Consider the following 21,489-nt stretch of genomic DNA (forward strand, 5'->3'; position numbering starts at 1 on the left):
GCGACAACCTGTTGGGCATCTACGCCAGACAGGTCGTTCTGTGTAAAGGGGTTTTTAGATGTCTCTTAGTTTTTATTCGTATAATAGAGAACCAGTATAAGATTTACTGGAGATACATTCTTTATTATCAAGATAACGGCATGATGGGAGATAACTTGTAACTTTCCTATACCAGTGAGCAAGTTTTCATTTCTTTGAAACTACTAAGCTCTTCCTGTGTACCACCCCAAAAAAAACAGATAAATCAGGAGGCTCACCCAAGGTTTTCATTTCTCGAGAAAATCTATGCTGAACGATGATTTCTCTGATTGGATTTCTGAGCCTCTCGGCTCTTACAGCAACAAGTAGGTTGAATTATTTGCCTTTGTATTTGCTCTATTTCTGTGCATTTCTCAATCACACTCCCATTAGTGCTGCGGGTCATAATTCCACCTCTGTTCCTTTTTTGGAGTAATGTAATTAAATTTGAAACAAGCATGTTTGTTTTTCCTCAGTGTTTTCAATGCATTTAAAGAAAAAAGCAGAAAGAAAACTGAAAGTTTTTAGTCCGCTTCTACTCTATTAGGTTTCCGTGTTTCAATGGAACAAATGGCACAATATGAACTAATGGAAACGAAGAAAACTGAAAGCCTTAGGTATTTTTTGAAAACCCCTTGAAAACAATGAAGAAAAAACAAATGTTTATTCCCATTTTTATTCTGTATCTCTGCTCCAAAAAATGAAACAAAGATGGAATTACAACTGATAAATGGAAGTGTAACTACACCCTTAGGGTACACGCACACGGGCATTAAAAAAGTTGTGGCTAAGATTCTCTAGCACAACTCTGATCAGACATCCCGTCCATGTGCTGTCTGATGTGTGGGACAATAATATTCTCATCTGAAAATCAGACAATATTAGGACATGCTGCATATACACATTCAAATGAATAGACGCTGTTCCTGTCCCATTTTCGGACAGATTTTTGGATCCGAAAATCTTCCAGAAATATCCGTGTGCACGTACCTTTAATAATGATAGAAAATAATAAATAGCAGGAATTGTGGCGGTAATAAGACATATTAATATTTCTACTATAGCAGTATAAGTCTGTGTGACAGATGTTACCTCTCCTCCTGTTCATACTGGGAGATGAGCTTTTAGACTTCTGTCTCCGATGCCGCTGATCTCAGTTACTTTGCAGCAGAAAACAAGAGTGTAATAAGTGATTAATGTGCTGACTGTGTGCTGTGTGACATCTCTCTAGGTTCTGCTATCTCATGTAGGACGTGTATATCTATGTCCTCAACCTGCTCAGGCAGCAGCATAACTTGTCCGGATGGATTTATGTGTGGGTCTGTATATACACAAGTCCTTCACGGTGAGTTATATGACTAACCCTTTCATGACCAGGGCTATTTGGGTCTTGGTGACCAGAGTAGAATTTCACACACTGGAATGCCGAATTTTATATAGAACTTTTAATAGAGTTTCTTAGTCTACAAATCTCTCACTATATACATATATGGACACTAAGTACTTTCTAGTTTTTCAAAACTGGAGTAGTTATCTTGTTATTCTGTAGGTTATCCGTAATTATAAACAGAAAATACAAAAGTATAGAGAAAATACTTTATTGTGAAAACACATCAATTAAAAGCACTTAACCCCTTAGTGATGAAGCCTGTTTGCACCTTAATGACCAGCTAATTTTTCAATTCTTTTCATCATTGGATTCCTAGAGCCAGAACCTTTTAAATTCTCCTCTGATATAGCCACAAGTTATATTTAATGTATTGTATAACCTTTATTCCATGTTTAGGGGGAATTGGGGAAAAAAAAATGAAATTTCATTTTTAAGGCCTTCAGTGTGCAAAATACATAAAGATATAACATTCTTCTCTGGTCGGCACGATTTCGGCAAAAACAAGTTTATACAGTTTTTTTTATGTTTTGCTATTTTTATATAGATAAAAAAAGATTTTTTGCCTTTCTGTCGCCGCATTCCAGGAGCCATAGCATTTTTATTTTTTCAATGACAGAACTCTATGAGGGCTTGCCTTTTGCTTGATGAACTCTATTCTTTATTTATCTGATTTTTGGGAACATATTACATTTTATTTGCTGTTTATTTCTTTTTTGCTAGAGAATATAATAACAAAATCTGCAATTTCGACATGCTTTATATTTTTAACGGCATTGATCATGGAGTATAAATAATACTTCTGTGGGTCACTACAATTATGCCATTACCAAATTGATATAGCTTTCCTTCCCTTTTTCCCACTTAAAATATATATTTTTTTATTGCTGGAATTAACCCCTTAAGAACTCAGCCTTTTATTTTTTTACCATTTTCGTTTTTTCCTAGCCCCTTCATAACTCTTATTTATTTATCTGAAAGTAGAGGAGAAAACCGCTGCGCCCAGAGTGTCCCAAACTATATTACAGCCCCAAGGCAAGGTAAAGTGTAGACCGGGTTGCTATGAGAGGTACCAGAACTTGAGGACAAAATTGGAAACTTATAGATGAAATAAATAATAGTTTATTAAACGTATACAAGACAGAGTGCAACGCGTTTCGAGCCCGTATGCTCCTTTGTCAAGTACTAAACTACAATCTAGTGAAGCAAGGAATGAAACGTAAATAAACAATAAAAGAGAAGACAGCAGAAACATGAAAATAAAAATGAAGTATGCCGTTAGCAATAGATATGACAGGATAGTCACGCTAAAAATACTGAAAAAAAAGAAGAGTTAGAAAATATACATCGCAAGGGCAGCTTCAGACAAACGTATATCGGCTGAGTTTTCGCGCCCAGCCAATATACAGTGTCCCTCTGTGCAGGGGGAGGAGGCTGGGAGAGCCGGGAGCAGTGCTCTGAGCTCCCACACCCTGCCACTATTTGCAATGGGAGGGGGCGGGACAGGGTGGAGCTAAGTCCCAGACTTTGCTCCTCCCCCTCCTCCCCCTCCTATTGCAAATGGTGATGAGGGGTGGAAAGGGGACAGGAGCTCAGCGCACGATATAACCGAAAATGATGTCCATCATTGGCACATAGGCTAAGATACTGATCTGAAGACAAAAACAATTGCAGTGCCTGACAGACTGATTGAAAGTGACATAATTACAAACACGCGGAAGGAAATGATAATGGTTACAATTATATAGCGAACACCCAACAGTGAAAGAGCTTCTTTAGTTGAATCCATCTTCTGGATAGGCCAGACGTTGTCAGTAGCAAATGGGGGGGGGGGGGGACGTGGGGGCGCTGGCTTCACTCCCACTGAAATTAATGGGAGCACCATGCTTCTATTGCACTTCCTGTTTCTCGTTTTGGACAAGACTGGATATCTGGCTTGATCAGTAACAAGAGCAGGAAGTGTAAATAGTACCACAGCGCTCCCATTGATTTCAATGGGACTGAAGACAATGCTCCCACTTCCTCTACTGTCTAAAGGATAGGTCATCAGTTGGAAAAATGGCAACCCCCCCCCCCCCAATGACACTCTTTTGAAGTGTTTTGAAAGGGGTTTAGTTATGTATCAAAGTTTTTAACCTTTGCATAAAGTTTAACAACTTTCTAATAGACTTTGGAACAGAAATATTAAGACCGGAGCTCCATGTTGCCTGTCTTAATTGGCAGATCAGTGCAGGAAGATGCACCAAATGTATTAGGAGGCACAAGCAGTCTTGAACACAGAGGATCCTGGGCCATCCATGAGTCCCAAACTGACATCTATGCTAGGTCATAGGTGGAGCACATTTCTGCTATAATTTACACCATTTTTAATTATTATAAAAATAAAAAATATGAAGTTAGAAAATCCTTCTTCCAGTAAGTAATTAAAATATCATATATTACATGGTTAACGCCATCAAAAATTGTGCCTTTTTTGTCACTTTGTCTCCAAGAAAAAAATATAATTAAAAGTTATTAAAAAGTCCTATGTACTCTAAATTGATACCAATGCAAACTACAGATCACGCTGATGTTAGTCACAGTGGCAGGGCTGCTCCTCTCCTATGGAAGAATGTTGCCTGGCTCGTGCGTTGCACAATGGTAAATTTAGCAGCTCTTATTTGGTGCTACCTGCGGAGTCAGACAGGGTACAGTGGTGAAAAACAAGTTACAAAAAGTGGACAACTGAACAAAAATAAGGGTAGAAACTCTATACCATGGGAGCATGTGGTGTGGTACTTCAGTGCAGATCTTATGTTGGTGGGAAGGGACTCCAATATTCAGGTTGTAACATAAACCATAACCAAATTTATTTTCAGTGAGAAGAGATTAGATTGCAGATTGACTTGCTTCAAACACTTTGCATAATATGATTTTAGAATCAACAGTTACAGTTGCAGACATTGATTAATTATGAATGTTTTTCAGGAGATTGGTACAAATATACATCATCTATAGACTTCGTTTTTTCTTTCACCTTTTCTCCCTGGCTGTGCCTATGACTGGCTGACTCCTCCTTCCTTGGCTTGGAATTCCTTTTTCTCTCCTCTCTCACTCCTCTTCTGACTTTACTAAAAATTCTTGTAACAACTTTAGCTATTTTCTCCTTCCCACCACACTGGCTGTTCCTAGATGTTGTCTCTTGACTCTTCTCGATTCTGCCATGGACCAGAATCAGCCCTAGACTGACTGTCACTCAGCGCACTCCTCCTATTTAGACTGTCACTCTAACTCAACTTGTATAGGGGCCTATTCTACCAATTCCAGGCTATCTTCTCTTGCTAAACCTGGCTAACCACTCCCCAGACTGTTCATAAGTGACCTAAACTCACTAAAGGCTGGAGAACCTTGTCAATATGCAATGTGCGACAAGAAGGAGGAAGTCTGCAATCTCTGAGTGGTTTCTAAGGGGTGGCTTAGGAGTCGAGTCATGGTGGTGATGAGTGCAGCGCGCTCTATGTAATTTTGAAGGTAGACCACAGGATAAAGACAACCAATAGAATTAGGCGCAATTGCGTGAATTAAAAGATCTTGGTAGAGAATAAGACTAACATACACATGTGAGTAAACTGAAGGCACACCAGTTAATGTTAAACATGGCAGTCTGCAAGAATAATAAACAGTAGAACTTGCATGTACACAGTTTAAACCTTGATACAAGGATAAACAAGCCCAAAGGGAGGCAGCACCCGAAGTAAGGGAAAGCTATAGAGAAACTGACTAGGACGGAAAGCAAAACCCCTATCAACCCGACTACCAGCAGTTGCCATCCTGAAACACGAGCTAAAATTTTCCAATACTAACTCAGTAGGACTGTCTGGAGGATGTCTGATCTCTGCAGCTTGCAATTTTTTGTCTGTATTGACTATTTGGTGGAAGCAGGGATGGAAGCCACAGCTTGGAAGGATTTCAGGTATTGAAGACAAGCGGAGCTTCTCTCAGCAGAGTGGGTGATAAGCTGTGCCACACATCAGGGAACAGGAAATTTCCAGCCAACTCCACTCAGTTAACTTGTTTGAGCTTGGCTGCGATTAGCTCTGCCCCCCAATCAGGGAGCTTCTTTCTTCTGCTGGGTCAGGTCATCTGACAGTCCTGTCTGCTACATACAAAGTGTTTTCCCCAGGTCCTTCAACCATTGTTTTACAGTGAAATGATCAAGTTAAATTAACTATTTGGTTCCCAAATCTGACCTCATCTTCTTATTAAACAAAATCCAGCATCACTACCCTTTACTAAATGGGCTGTAGTTAGAACAGTTGCTCTTGAGTTGCAATTATGTATTTTTACTGTTGTGTCACACTGCAGTTCACTACAGACTCTTCCTTACTAAAATAATAGCTGTCCTTGATGTTTCCTCTACGAGTCTGACGGTCGGTTCAGGTTGACAGTTTAATCTGGCAGCTTGATATTAAAGAATGAATTAATTCATTTTTCCCAAGACAATAGATTACCCTTTCCAATCCAATTTCTATCCTGGTTTTCCAAGGGGCCTTACTCTTTATCTTTCATTATACAACGACACTATATGCTGGCTAAAGCCAGTACTACATGAGGTGACACATTGGATAGGCTCCGACAGCAGAGCAGCTGGCAAAATACAGTAAGAGAGCCCTGATGAACGTCTTCCAACATCAGAGCTGTACAGCCTTAATTCATAATGTCTTCAGAGGTCAGACAGTGGATTGGAAAGGGTTAAGCTAAGGTGGAACCTTAGACCTCAGATTGATATGGGGTCTATACATGTTACTTCTCCCCAAAAGCTAAGTTACACAATTACATTTTCCGAATAAAAAACAATAAACATAATAAACAAACTGTCTGCTGTACAAACTGGAAAGGAGTGAAAATGAGTCAAGTTATGAATCACATTCACTGAAAAAGCCAAAAATACCTGAAGGTCTGCAAAGCAGACACGGTCGCCATAGGCACGATCGCCATAAGGCAGGCACAATCGCCACCGGCACAATCGCCGTAGGGCAGGCGCAATGGCCTTAAGCCCTGAGGATATGTAGTCAGCCAGACAATAATGTGTGGAGGAGCAACTTGTTCCTGGCAAGCTAATATGCAGTCACCCACTCAACCCAGCCCAAAATGGGGAGGAGTGACTGCATATACTAATAGCCTGCACATGTGAACGATACCAAAGATGTCAGCCATAGATAGGTGGTGACCCACCATACAGGATATCAACCATGATGAAGCATCCAGAAAAAGATAATTAGTTAAGACAACGAGCAAGCAAAAAGGATAATCAACATTTAAACTGAAAGACTTCTCCAAGCAGTCTCTTGTGGTACAAGTTTTAGAAATGTTATCGTCAAGTAGTCTCCTGGGGTGTAAAGCTTAGGAACGCTACCTAAACTGGAATGGGTATTCACAATAATTTAAACATGGTAGCGTGACCTTTAGTCTCTGTAGCGGACAGGTGTTTGTCTGAGGCTGAATTTTTCTTCGGAATTGCTGAAGTTTGGACGATTTTCTGGAACTCTGTGGATGAGCTGTGGCATGCTTGAAGCAAATGGGACAGACTGGTGAAGTGGTACAATAAAGCTGGGTATCAGATACCAGGTCATTGGATCATCAGAGTCAAAGACTGAATAATAACAATAAAAATCATCTTTATTTGTAGAGCGCCAACTTATTCCGCAGTGCTTTTGAGGCAGAGGGGAGCACAGACAATACAACAACTACATGTAGGAATTAATAGTAGTTAGTGAGGTTGATGATTTGTTCAGGAGATTTAATATGCTTCTTTAAAGAGGTGCGTTTTTAAGACACGTCACTGAAGGGACTGGATTGTCTGTATCCAAAGTAAGGTCAAGTTGTGGATTAGCCACATCGGGTTCACTGTCAAAGTCTTTTGGAGGTGGGGGTTGCAAAGAACAAAGTTTAAGTCTATCCCGATTGATGAGATTCAGCTGCCGATTCTTATGCCCAATATAATATACTTCTTTATCAGCAGAGGGTTTGGGCAAAATGGTGTAATGCAGTAGCTCCCATATAGAGTCTAATTTTCCAGTCCGTGGATGTTTCTTTAGCCAGACTTGATCATTAACGTTTAACGGGATAGCTTTAGCATTTTTTGTCAAAGTCACTTTGCTGCTTCCGATGAACTTCCTTCATGCAGGTATTAACAATTTTCTGGGATTCTTGAAGTTTCAATTGATACTCTTGTACCCAATCAGTGGTTGGCAAAGAGTTAACTTCATCTGTGAGTTGTATTCCCAGGGCTAGATCTGCAGGTAACTTGCCTGTCTTTCAACCCGTGCTTGAACAGGATCTTGAACACCTCCTCCAAATATTTCAGATGTTAATTGTAAGTTTTGGAGAAGATGATGATATCGTCTAAGTACAGCAGAGAGGTTTCAAAATTCTTATGGTCCAAACATCATTCTATAAGTCTCCTTTTTCTTAAATAACACTAAGGAAGCCACCCATGGACTTTAGTTATCCCTGATCACATTAGTATCTTTCATGTCTTAAATCATCCATTTCACTGTGTGGTACGAAGAAGGGGTCAGGGGTCGATATCTGTCTTTGATGGGAGGATGACAATTCGTGGAGATAGTATGAGAGATAGGCTTCACTTGACTGAAGTCAGTGACATGCTTGCTGAAGGCTGTGTCGTTTTAGCAAGCTACATCCTGTACTCCTTGTTGTTTCTTGGGGGGTTTAGGAGTGCCCACATGAAGGTTAGACCACCAGGGTGCTTCAGTGGAAGAAGATGCCTTTTTCACCTGCTGGGATGATTGTAGAAGTGTCAGAGTCTAGGACATACTCTGGCTGGAGCAAGGACACTTGAGCTACACTGCAATATTTCTTTAGAGTGATGGTAGTGTCACCTGTATTGAGGACTCTAAACAGGCACTTGACCCACGGAGACAGTTGCCAAACTTGTGGTCGCTCTAAAAAATGGGTACTCTTCAGTTTATATGAATTCAATAAGAGCCTGGTAGTCTTCCCTTGCAGACTGGGTCTGGTCTGGGACTACAAAATCATCTCTGTGCCAGGAGGTATGATGAAGGGTCTAACATCTTTGATCCTTGCTCTTCCAACTCTTTCCCTGGAGTTTGCGAATTTCTGTTGGGCGGGAAGAATCTTAATGGTCTTCCTCAGCACTTTCTGTTGGGCTTTCGAAGCAGAGGAGACTTGACTCTGGAGAGCTTCCAGCATTTTTCCAAAACAATTTCTGAGCATGTACATCCTCAGGATCATGGATGGGGTATTTCTCTCTGCCACATCAATCACCAGTACACCTTGTGTCAGGACAGGGTCCAGGATACTGGGAGTCCTTGAGAAATCCACAACCCCTGTCCCTGCCTACCTGTTCCCCTGGGCTAAACCCCAGGGCAACAACTGGGCGGCGGTTCCTACACTCAACTAGGGAAGTGGGACATGGGAATGACAAACAGTCACTGGAGACAAACAAACAGTAGAATGGTCAGACTATCTGGGTCGGCAATAGGAGGGTACGCGGTACAAAGGGGTCAGGCAAAACAAAGTCAAGTCCAGAAAGCAGAAAATCAGGAAGCTGTGGTCGCAACAGGGAGTCAAACAATACACGAGTGCAGCTGGAAGATCAGACTAACACTGGCAACCATTTGCACACACAGATAGGTTTAAATCCTGTCAGAGCTCCCGCCCCAGCAGCTGATTGGGGCGGGGAGTCTGACAGCCACCAGGCACACCTAGCCCTGCTGAGGACCCCAGCCCCGCTGAAGGTGGAGAAGAAATTGAGTGTCGAGTTGCCATGGAGCCGAGGATGTGACACAGGGCGCCCCCCGATGCGTCCCTAGCAACGCAGCGGCCAGGGGAGATGACAAGGACTGGGCTCCCCTGCACCGCACGGTAGCTGCCTGTGTGACAGGACCGGCGGCGGTGGAATGGACCTGCGAGCCGCTGGTCCTGACAGTACCTGTCTTTTACGGGGGGACACCAGACCCCCACAGCCCGGAGCGGGCTTGAGGGGAAAAGCCCTGTGGAAACGTGGTGCATGAACATCCCTATCGGAAATCCACGTTCGGTCCTCTGGGCCAAAACCCCTCCAATGCACCAAATATTGCAAAGCACCCCTCACTCGCCGGGAATCCACCAATCTCTCTAACTCGTATTCCAGTTCCCCCTGTACTAATGTAGGAGAGGGTGGGTTTCGGGCAGGCAGAACTGGGGTCACGTATCTCTTTAACAAACTCTTATGAAAAACATCATGAATTTTCCAAGATTCGGGTTGTTACAATTTGTACGCCACAGGGTTAACGACCTGAGAGACGGTAAATAGCCCAATAAATCAGGGAGGCAGCTTCAGGGACGGGAACTTCAATTTCAAATGTCCAAGTCCATGGACAGATGTGACCAAGGCCTGGATGGGATGGGCAAGGATGGAAGAGGACGTCGCCTGACACTCTGCCCCCTGGCGCAAACCGGACAAGAAGTAACAAATGCCTGCACATCCCTAGCCATATGAGGCCACCAATACATTCTGAAAAGTAGTTCCAGAGTACCCCGGATACCGAGGTGACCAGCAAGGACCAAGGCATGCGTCTCCTCCAACACTTTTAACCTCAACGGTAACGGAATAAACAGTTTGCCTTCCGGAAGGTTTTCAGGGGCAGACTGCTGAGCAGCAAGAATCTGAGGTGAGAGGTCAGAGGAGATGGCAGCGAGAACCACCCCAGGGGGAAGGATGGTTTCAGGCTCCGACTCAGTAAATTCTGGGATACCAAAACACCTAGATAAAGCGTCAGCTTAGTGTTTTTTGAGCCGGGTCGGTAAGTAACTAGGAAATTAAAACGGGAAATGAACAAGCGGACCTGTCGGGAATTCAACCTCGTTGCAGAGTTTAAGTAAATGAGATTCTTATGGTCAGTAAGCACCGTGATGTGATGGTGAGATTCTTCAAAAAAATGCCTGCACTCCTAAAAAGCCCACTTAATAGCCAATAATTCCTGGTTGCCTATATCGTAGTTCTGTTCAGTAGATGAGAACTTTCTAGAAAAATAGGCACACGGTCTAAGGTTCGCGAGTGTGGATGGACCTTGAGACAGGACCGCTCCCACACCAAACTCCGAGGCATCTACCTCCAGCACAAATGAGCAGGAAAGGTCCGATTGCACAAGGACAGGCGCTGAAGAGAAAGCCACCTTTAGGGTATCAAAGGCAGTAAGGGCGTCAGAAGACCAGGTACTCACATCTGCTCCCTTTCTGGTGAGATCCGTTAAAGGTTTAGCAACCACGGAGACGTTTTTAATGAAATTATGATAATAATTAGCAAAGCCGAGGAAGCGTTGAAGAGCTTTCAAGGTATCTGGCCGGGTCCACTCCGTGATGGCTTTCACCTTCCCAGGATTTATCTGGATATCACTCGGGGTGATGATATAGAATGTCATCTAGATATACAACGACGAACATCCCTATGATATCCTGAAACACGGAATTCATGTACCCCTGAAAAATGACTGGGGCGTTACATAACCCAAAGGGAGGCATATTAAAAGCTGTCTTCCACTCATCCCCTTCCCGAATGCAAATGAGATTGTAAGCATCCCTGAGGTCAAGCTTAGAAAACCACTGGGCACCGGCAAGCTGGTTGAAAAGGTCGGGTATGAGTGGAAGAGTGTACTGGTTTCTGACCGTGATCTTATTTAGATCTCTATAGACAATACAGGGCCGGAGACCCCCAACCTTTTTCTCGACAAAGTACAACCTGGCACCCACTGGGGATTCTGAGGGACAGATGTGCCTCTTGGCCAAGCTGTCCTGGATATAGTTTTTCATGGACTCTCTGTCTGGAATGGTAACATTATAGATGCGGCCTTTAGGGAGTTTGGCCCCAAGAACCAAATCAATTTTATAATCCCATTCCGTATAAGGGGGCAAGGCTTCAGACAAGTGCTTAGAGAAGACGTCCAAAAGCTCGGAGAGGTAATCTGGTAGGGCAATTGCCTCGCAGGTGGAGATATTCACCTCCACCGGACGCAGGTGATTGTCACAGCGGGACCCCCCACTCTACCAGTTCCAATGTGTCCCAATTAACTACAGGATTGTGCTCCTGTAGCCAAGGTAGACCTAAAATGACGTCCACAGACCAGTCTCTCATCACAAGAAATGTGCAGGACTCAATATGTAAGGCTCCCAACATAAATCTTACCTCCGGGGTAACCAGATTAACAAGACAACCTGGAGGAGCCAGGCGGCCACGGGAGATGACAAGGACTGAGGCTCCCCTGCCCGCATGGCAGCAGCCTGTGTGACAGGACCAGTGGCGAGGAAACGGACAAGGTCACAGAAGTATCGAACTCTGCAACATACGACAAATGGGAAGAAGCCTGCACTCTCTGAATGGTTTCTATGGGATGGCTGAGGAGCTGTGTCCCAGTTGCGATGAGTACAGTGCATTCTTTGTAATTTTGCACAGTAACAAAGTGCATTTATTTTCAGTATTCTTTGCTTGGTTCTAGTGCATTGTTTTAATCTGGTTTGTTCTAGTCAGTTGATTTGTTCCTATGGTTGTCTAGACCCATCTTGTTCCTTGTTTTGTGGCCTTTTGTCTGTTCATTCCCTGTTTGATTCTGTCTCCCCTTGGTTTAATATTTTGCTTACTTGTTTGGTTTCTTACCTGGTTCCTAGTGCCCTCTTGCTTTCATGAACAGCATTTCAGATAGGGATAGCTGAGGGCTACCTAGGGACAGGGGTGTCTGGTCTTAGGGACAGTATCAGGAAAAGATTAGGGAAGATATGAGGAGAGATACCATTAGGAAACAAACTTCTATGGTTATTTCTATTCAATACTATCTGTCTCAGTCTCCTTTGTCAGTTTCAATTTAATCATAATAATAATCTTTATTCATATAGCGCCAACATATTCCACAGTGCTTACAAGACAGGGGGAACAGAAACAAAACCACGGTTGGTTTAGGAGCTATGTTATGCCTTCCTGAATAGGTGTGTTTTTAGAGCATGCCTGAAGATTTTGTGCGGGGGATTGCCCGGATAGTTTGAGGTAGTGCATTCTAGAGGACTGGCGCTGCTCTGCAGAAGTCTTGAATCTTCATATTTATCCTCCTCATCTGGTTACTTACATCTTATGTCCTGTAATCTAACAGGGAATTAGATCTCGCGCTATCCCCAGGACGTAAGTTTATGCCCTGTTGCGGGAAGTACCCGGCAGTCAGGACGTAAACTTACGCCCTGGAGCTGGAAGGGGTTAATGCATCTTTTATGACAAATAACAATTTGACACAAAATTGCATGAAGGCACCTGTGTACAATATACAAGAGTGGCATTTTGATAATGCACCAGGTGTCTACTCTCAGAATATATATAGGTACAGGGGGTCGGTATGATTTTTTAAATTTAAAAATCTAGGTTTTATCTGTACATGTAAAAAATCTGAAAGTTGTCCTGAATACTGGAGGTGCAAAATGCACAGATGCCTCTGGCAAAAGAAGGGTGATATTTTAAAAATAAAAAAAAATATGTTTGATCTTTCTATTTGTAGAGGGAGAGAGGACTGAACATCTGATCAGGACATGCGCACCTTCATCTGAATGCAACTTCACTGGCACCATGAGCATACCACAAGAACGAATTGCGCTTGGCATTTCATGCTGCAGCACTGACAACTGTACTCCTACTCTTCCAACTGGTAAGTCATCCATTTCTGCTTTGTTCTACATACAAATGAGATTTGGTTGATTCTTCATAGACTTTACTGCTCCTAGTTTAATAACAGAGCTTAATTTCCATTCTGTATAATTACGGATGCCATCGGTAATGTGGCACACTTTCTCTCTGGTCTGCACAGTATTCAGTTAGTTACAATAGACCAAAATTTTGTACTCTTCTTTCAGTATCCCTCACGGCTCCCATGCCAATGGTTTGTTCATTCCTCACCCATCTGTTTACTGCACTCCAGAAGTCATGCTTCATTTTGACACGTCACCACCGCAGCCAATCACTGGCCACAATGGTGACATGTCAATCTGTTATTAGCATAATCTGGTTATTAGCTAAAGAAAAATGTACAAGCAGGCACAATTAAACTATATGAAAGAAAAATACCAAATTTAGTACCACATTTTATTATTAGCACATATAAACAATGACAGACTAATTAAAAATATGTGAAAATCATAAGATCATAAGTAACATCATAAGTAAAATTACTGTCCTGTAATAAACAGTGACCCCATAAACTTTATCCCTTTACTTGGGACCACCTGTGCTTTGGGATCACAGTTAATGCACACAGAATGGCTCCTTTATTAGAGTCCTCAGCCCTCTCACGACTGAAGCGTCCTTGTATGGATATTAGACATGGGACCCCAGAGTGCAGCATAAAATCAAGTGACAAATTATCTGAATATCAGAATCCTCTGTTTGTTTTTAGTTGTTGTCACTCAGTTTCCGCCTGCATAAAATCACTGCATGGAATATGAAGCACTTAACGAAAAGTGCGCACGAAGGTAGCAATTTTCAGCCATGATCTACCTGTCTAAACATTCTGCATGAGCGCGAACAACTAGCGGTGACGTCACGTGTGTGCTCATTTAAACAAGCGTCGTCCCGTGCAAATGGGACATAAGCGACTTCTAAAAAGGCCTGGTCATTGGTGCTAGACTACTCGAGAGTCACATCTGTCACATCTACAAATGTGCAACTCACTGTTCCTTAGCATAAATATATTATGACAGCAGATGAGCAGTTCCAGCACCATTCCGTCTAAGAGAAACAGAAAAGTGAGTCTCCAGGGCATATATGAGTTGAAAATTGTATCACCGAGCAGTGGAAAAACATCATTTGGTCAGATGAATCCAGATTTCTGTTGCACCATGCTGAGAGGTCAGAATTTTCTGCAAACAGCATGCATCAATGAACCTTTCCTGTCAGCTATTCAGAGCCCATCAGTACCTCTATCTAATTTGTGACAGCTCCAAGAAGCTTTCTATCTGCATTGGCCAATATTCCTGTAGAATGATTTAGGTGCCATGTGGAATCTACATCGTAAGAAATTTCTGTGGTTTAGAAGGTCAAAGAAGGTCCAAAGCATTACTAGATGGGTCTCTAAGAGAGATGAGCGAGCATACTCGATAAGGCAAACTACTCGAGCGAGTAGTGCCTTATTCGAGTACCTGCCTGATCGTCTCTAAAGATTCGGGTGCCGGCAGGGGGCGGGGAGCGGTGGGGAGGAACGGAGGGGAGATCTCTCTCTCCCTCTCCCCCCCCCCCCCCCCCCCCCGCCGCAACTCACCTCTCACCCGCGCCGGCAGACGAATCTTTAGAGACGAGCGGGCAGGTACTTGAATAAAGCACTACTCGCTCAAGTAGTTCGCCCTATCGAGTATGCTGGCTCATCTCTAGTCTCTAATAAAGGGGATATTCAGTGTATATTATTGATGTGAATGATTGATTTAAATGGGACTTCTGCCCTGGAGAACATCTTTCCATCATTTCCCAGTGGGAATGTATAGGTAACACTGGTGGTTCATCTAGTAAAACATCTCTCTGTTGGTAGGTCAGAGACCGCTTGTATTGAGTTGATCTCGCTATGAAGAACCACTGGTGTCTGTGTATTGCATGGTAGATCACTGTCTTCTTTCTACTGTATAGAGAATAATATGTTAGAGGCTCTAACAGAGGGACAACCGCTTCACCACTTAGAAGGGTGGATGATGAAGGTTCTTCATAGGTTCATACATTATGGTTTTTGTGCTATGAATACAAGTCATCTTTTTATTTCTTTCTCCTGTTCTTCTAGTTCCAACAAAAGGCCATAACCCCAATGGAGTAATCTGCCCATCTTGCGCTCCTGCCCAATCTACCCCGTGTTACACCTCAGATACTATCCAATGTACAGCGGATGAGAATATGTGTCTTCTCAAGGCAATGGAAATAGGTTTCAATAACTAATTTTTGTACTTCACTTTATTGAGAACCTTTGACTATGATTGATCTCTACATAAGATTTCATACCAACACTAAACTAGTGAACTAAATAGTCCTCGACTGCCCATTTAGGGGCCAGTAAAAGCATTTGCTGTTCCTAGTATGGCCAACTGAAGAAAAAAGTTTTCCATTTTCACATGCAAACATCTTAAGGCCTTAGTCAGACGGGCGTTTTTTCGCGCGATTTGCGGATTGCATGACGGATGCGCATCCGCAAATCGCGTGACCGATGCGCGTAAGTCGCCCGCAAATCTGCTCCTAGCCGCGTTTCATTAGAAACGGGCCGGAGCTGTCCAGCGCATTGCATTCAATGGAGACGGCAATAGAGCCGGCTCCATTTAAAGCAATGCGCTGCGGGCGAGCCCGGGATGAATTGTCGGGAAGGGCTTAAATATATAAGCCCTTCCCTGCAATTCATCCTAAAATGTGTAAAAATAAAAAATATATATGTACTCACCTTCTCCCGGCAGCCGGAGCTCCGCGCGGCCGTCCTGCAGTGGGTGTGAAGGGGGTGTGAGTCAGACCTGCCCCCTGATTGGCTCAGCGCTGAGCCAATCAGAGGCATGTCTCACTCACACCTATTCATGAATTCATGAATGGATGTGAGTCAGACCTGCCCCTGATTGGCTCAGCGCTGAGAGGCAGCAGTCACTCACCCATTCATGAATTCATGAATGGGTGTGTGAGTGAAACCTGCCTCTGATTGGTCAGGGCTGTGACCAATCAGAGGCAGATCATTCAGCAGGCAGGGATTTTAAAGCCCCGCCGGCTGAATAGTGCCGAGAAGCAGTTCAGGAGAACTGACAGCGGCCGCGGCTGGACTCCGGCTGCAGCGGAAAGGTGAGTATACAATTTTTTTTTATTTTAACACATTTTAGGATGAATTGCAGGGAAGGGCTTATATATTTAAGCCCTTCCCAACAATTCACCCCGCGCACGCCGGCAGCCCATTGCTTTCAATGGAGCGGCTGTATTGCCGGCTCCATTGAATTCAATGGGCAAACATCGTTCTTCTCTGCCACAGCTGTTACAGCTGTGGCAGAGAAGAATGATTTGTCTTCTATATGTTCTCAATGGGGTCGGCGCTGCTGCCGCCGGCCCCATTGAGCGCATATAGAGAAGAGAACAGGAATCGCAGATCGCAGATAGGTGCGATCTGCGATTTTTTGTTCTATAATTTATCGGACGAGCGCATAAAAAGCGCTCATGTGTCCGATACCATTGCAAAGCAATGGTTTTAAAAAATCGCCGGACGCATGCTAAAAAATCGCGGCTAAAAACGCCCGTTTGACTAAGGCCTAAAGCTTATTGGGTTTTTTAAGTGGAGTAGAAAACATACTAAATAAACCTCATTTTTGGAAGACATCAATCAGAAAAAAATCTGTTCAATTGCAGCAAAGCTTTTATTTCCAGGATAATTTATGAAAAAGTTGTATTTTGCTTGGTTGTTATGGTCTTTAAGGACAGTATTTGTTTGACCATCTTCATTTATGAAGCCTCATATTGTGGTATATGAAATCTTTGTGTATCTTTGCAGGATCAGCCTCAGGAGCCATGCGAGGATGCGCAACAAAGTCCTTCTGTGATCTTGGTAGCCAGTTCTATACTGCTGGAGGATCAACAATCAAATATACATATACCTGCACCAGTGGCGGCATAAGTGCCCATAAAGTCGTCCTGACTCCAGCCATTGTGTGTCTTCTAGTGCTGAAATTGTTTCTCTAACAGTTGTAAAGGATCCTGAAAGAAGAGAAGTTTACAGGATGGGATACTTTATAGGGTTCCTTTCTGTTGTCAGGTTTTTGTTTCTAATAACCCTTGGCTGACAAATATCTTTAATACATAAATAAACGCTTTTGCTGTATTTGTTTTTTTATTCTTTAATTTTATTATTTCTTCTAAAAGGCCTTCCACTGATAATTCAATAATAATTTGTGAAAGTGGTATTGAGAGAGGGGAGTGGGAAAGAGAAGTGGCATGGAAAGAGAGGGAGTAAGAGAGGAGTGGAGAGTGATAGAGAAGCAGCATAGAGAGAGATGGAGGGGGGAGAGGGAGAGAGAAGTATCATGGAGAGAAGCGGCATGGAGAGAGAAAGAGAGAGAAGTAGCATGAAGAGAGAGAGGGTGAGCAGGGGAGAGGGGGGAAAAGGGAGAGAAAAGAAGCATGGAGAGGGTGAGAGGTTGAGAGAAGGAGAAAGAGAGGAGGGAGAGGGAGAAGAGAGAGAGAAGTGGCATGGAGAGAGAGGGAGAGGGGGGCAGAGAAAGACACTGGGAGAGAGAAGCAGCATGGAGAAAGAGAGAGATGAAGGGGTAAAGACATGGAGAGAGGGGGAGAGGGAGAGAGAAAATACATGGAGAGAGAGAAGCTGCATGGAGAGGGGGGAAGGGAGAGAGAAGCAGCATTGAGCGGGGGGTGGGAGAGGGAGAAAAGTTGCATGGGGAGGGGCTAAGTGAAGAAGTAGCTACAGATAAGGAACAGTTGAAGTGGAGAGTCAGCATTGAAGGAGAGGAAGAGTTGAAATGAAGGGTCAGTGCTGAAGGAGAAAAAACAGTTGAAGCAGAGGTTCAGAGAGAGAGACTGAGAGGGAGGAGTGGGAGAGAGAAGCGGCATGGAGAGGGCAAGAGGGAGAGAGAAGCGGCATGGAGAGGGCAAGAGGGAGAGAGAAGCAGCATGGAGAGGGTAAGTGGGAGAGAGAAACAGCATGGAAAAAGAAGGAGAAAGAGAGGAGAGGAAAGAGAGAGAGAAGCAGAATAGAGAGCGAGGGAGAAAGAGAGGAGGGGAGTAGTAGTATACGTTCATACCTTATGTCAAGCCGCCCACTTTTGGAAAGTGACAGGTGCCACGCCCCTTTCCCTGGACCTTTGACCCTCCACCCCTTCGTCACAGCAGCTGGCCGTCTGTGACGTGTATCAGGGGCCCCCACCCGTATTCTAAGCCTGTGACGCATCACGAGACACACTTTAGAATACAGTGTGTGTCATGATAATCATGGGCTTTTTTATATGTATAGTTTTGGCTTGGTTGTTATTTACCAACCAGCTCGACTTATGAGTATAATGGGTTAATATATAGAATGCATTTCAAGCCACTAACAGATTTTTTCAGCACCGCAACCCGTCAGCCTAGACATCTGTTATCTACCATGCAAATCATCCCCTATGAATGGGTTATTATATGTACCATTCATGTAATCCGCAACGAATGGGTTATTAAGTTTATAGGATGAGCTAACCTTTATAGCAGGTTAACCTGCTGTTATATATCAATCATGTAAATAAAGAAGTTAATATATTGAAAGAAAAACAGACTAATGTATAGTTTTATAAAAGCTTTATTGAGAGCGCCGAATATATAAACGTTGCGCTGTAAGAAAGAAAAAAATACAGAATATAGTTATTACATAAAGGAATGCATAAGAATGATTACATAGATGTGTATAACACTGTATAATGTTAAAAGAAATATAGTTACATTTTTACAATCTTTTACAAAGCTAGCCACGACATGGGGAGCATCGTTGTCAGTCATTTCTTAGGCAGAAGGCTCCCCTGGGTTATTCCGTGTGGAGATGGGGAGAAAGTCAGGATTTTGTTTTTGGGGGTACCAGTCGCAAAGCCGGGAGCTGAGCCTGTTTTCAAATCCTGGAGAATTTCTCTAGTACTGTGGCTGCCAATGACCGTAGAAGGCATATTAACTTCGGCCAACGCTCGCATAAAAATGTCCCAGCCCAGAGGGTGATTTTTCTTGGTAGCGCTATGGCTCTGCGTAGCATGGCGGATCAAGTCCAAAATGTTTGACCCAGTAACCGGATCACCTTTATAAACAAACTCGTCGCGCTAATTCCACGATGTAATATCACCATTCTGCGACAGTCTGTTTAGCAAAAGCTCAGCATTTTTTTTGAACCGTGGATTGACATGGCTCACAATTTCATGAACAGTATTTCTATTATCAGGAGACGTATTTGACACTTGCTGATGATCAGTGCCACCCGAGGTTACGAGGTTTAAAGTTGTTAGCTCTTTAGCGTCCTGTTTAGCGTGTACCAAGTATCTTTGTAAAACATCTGTGTATTTTTTAATTTTCACATCATCAGGAATGTCACTACGTTGTAAAATCGAGCTAATTTCATCATCAAGGCGATGGATAGTCGTCTGTCTTATGCTCGGAGTCATTGTAGCGGATTGTCTTATCTTGTTAAGTTCGTGTTTAGGGACCAAGTACATTTTCTCTGCATGCTCCATTATCGATTGGCAAGCAGACTCGTAATTATTGGGATTGCAAAACCCAAGAGCGATCCTATAAAACCGCCGGCCTGATTCACTATACGCTTCTTTTTCTTAATGGCCAGTGTTTTATCACCCAGGCGCCTTATAGCACTTCGCCATTTTTTTAGTATCTTTTTCTGACGCGGTTTCAGAGGTATCCGACCTTTTAAAATATTTAATGCAATCTCAGCTATGGCTGTAATCAGATCGCTGCTCGCGTTGCGTAAAATAGATTTTCTTACGGCCGGTTTCGCTTTCACTAGGCTTTTTAAGAGAGCCCAATCACGACGTATTCTCTCAGACATCCTGTCGGCACAATGTGCACAGAATAAAATAAGTCGCGAAAAAGACAAACTCACTTTTTAGAAGCATTTTTCTTGGGGATGTACACAGCTGGTAAAGCAGGAGGAAACAAACCCGTTCTCAAACGGTGCTCCTCGGGTGTGTTAGCTCTTAAGTCAACTAGCAGATATCCGTAAGGAGCACTCGTGGCATCCTCAAAAGCTTCTAAGAAGAAGCGCGTCTGACCCGGATACATCTGTCTAGCCAGCGTGACAATTTGAAGCCGATCATGACGATTTTTAAACAGTACAATATAATTACTGTTCAGGCTGATAGTGCGGCTTTTTTTACCTTGACAAAATATGTTCTGTACAAGGTACAAAATGCTCAGATTTCTGTGATGTACATACTTGGTAAACGCTTTCTCTATTTCGTTGTTCTCGTTGGCACTCTCCATGAGATCATCAACAACGGTCAAATTTACCTTATCAGGCGGGAATAAGTCATCATCTATAAAAGTCTGAGGTAGTCCTTCTATAAATCTAATGTTGGAAAAAGAGGCGGAAAGTTCATCATAAAGCGGTTGCCAACACGAATGAAAAAACACAATGTTAGTGGGGATATGAGATATATGCGTTGCAGAGTTAAGTAACAATTGCTTAACAAAGTAACTTTTCCCAGAGTTAGACGGACCTGCTAAAATACAAGAGAAGGGGTGTTGCAATCGTGTGTCCATCATACAACCGTTAACACTGTGATGTTATAGTGTGAATTCGTCTAATAGTCGTCTCCTCACACGATCTTGCGGATTGCGTGGCGTTAATGCTGCGGCGATCTGGTAGTACGTATTCCTTATAGGACCTAGTTAGGAGAAGAAGCAGTTATCGCCGACATATAATTACGCCAACACGCCACAAAATCAAACAATATTACGGGTTTGCATGTCTGGGTGTATTTGCTTACTTTATGATCTAATAACCGTAAGGGAGAGTGGTAAAATCATCTAGTAGATACCTCTTTGTATAAACACACCTCTGTGTTTTTTGTAGCGGCCTTGTTTCGATATCCCAATACTTTTTATCTCTCACGAAGCCTGGCTGCTCTACGGTAATGGTCTTTTGTGTTTCAGGGTCGCTGTTACGTTGATAATCCAGAACCAGATCTTTCAGACTGTCAAAATTTACGACCTGAGTGGCTGACGTATTTAAAGTTATACCTTTAACTTTTAACACTGTTTTGCCAGTGTTCAACTTGTACCCGTAGGTTTTGGGACCAGCAGATACAAACTCTGTTATGTGTGTATCATCGGGGATCTCGCTGGTCAATTCCCCCAGATAATCGCCTAACGGTGGGTTCCAATCGCCTTCACGGTGTACAAACATGACAGAGTCTGTGTCATGATAAAGGCATCGTTCCTGCAGTCTATCCAGAAGAGAGTAGAGCTCTAGGCGTGCGTAGGCTGTTGTAAAACAAGCTATAAAGATGTTTGTGTTTTTGTTGACTGTGTGGTGCTCTTTGGCGTATTTCCACGTGACATTGGCTGTTTCGTC

General features: G+C 43.1%; 1 protein-coding gene across 1 annotated transcript; it reads left to right on the forward strand.

Annotated features, from left to right (window-relative positions):
* The first annotated feature begins 283 nt into the window (after positions 1-283).
* On the forward strand, positions 284-17,253 carry LOC136632011 (phospholipase A2 inhibitor and Ly6/PLAUR domain-containing protein-like). The gene is made up of 5 exons (XM_066606545.1): positions 284-344; positions 1,250-1,363; positions 12,943-13,089; positions 15,202-15,339; positions 16,927-17,253. Exons 1-5 carry the CDS (start codon positions 296-298, stop codon positions 17,112-17,114), a joined length of 636 nt encoding a protein of 211 aa, XP_066462642.1. The 5' UTR covers positions 284-295; the 3' UTR covers positions 17,115-17,253.
* The last annotated feature ends 4,236 nt before the right edge of the window (positions 17,254-21,489 follow it).

Source organism: Eleutherodactylus coqui, chromosome 6 (genome assembly GCF_035609145.1).
Source record: "Eleutherodactylus coqui strain aEleCoq1 chromosome 6, aEleCoq1.hap1, whole genome shotgun sequence".
Taxonomy (NCBI): Eukaryota; Metazoa; Chordata; class Amphibia; order Anura; family Eleutherodactylidae; genus Eleutherodactylus; species Eleutherodactylus coqui.

Coding starts and splice junctions, on each gene's coding strand:
- LOC136632011 (XM_066606545.1), top strand. CDS start 296: ATGATTTCTCTGATTGGATTTCTGAGCCTCTCGGCTCTTACAGCAACA. Junction 1,364..12,942: donor ATATACACAAGTCCTTCACG/GTGAGTTATATG, acceptor TTCTATTTGTAG/AGGGAGAGAGGACTGAACAT. Junction 15,340..16,926: donor TCTCAAGGCAATGGAAATAG/GTTTCAATAACT, acceptor GTATCTTTGCAG/GATCAGCCTCAGGAGCCATG.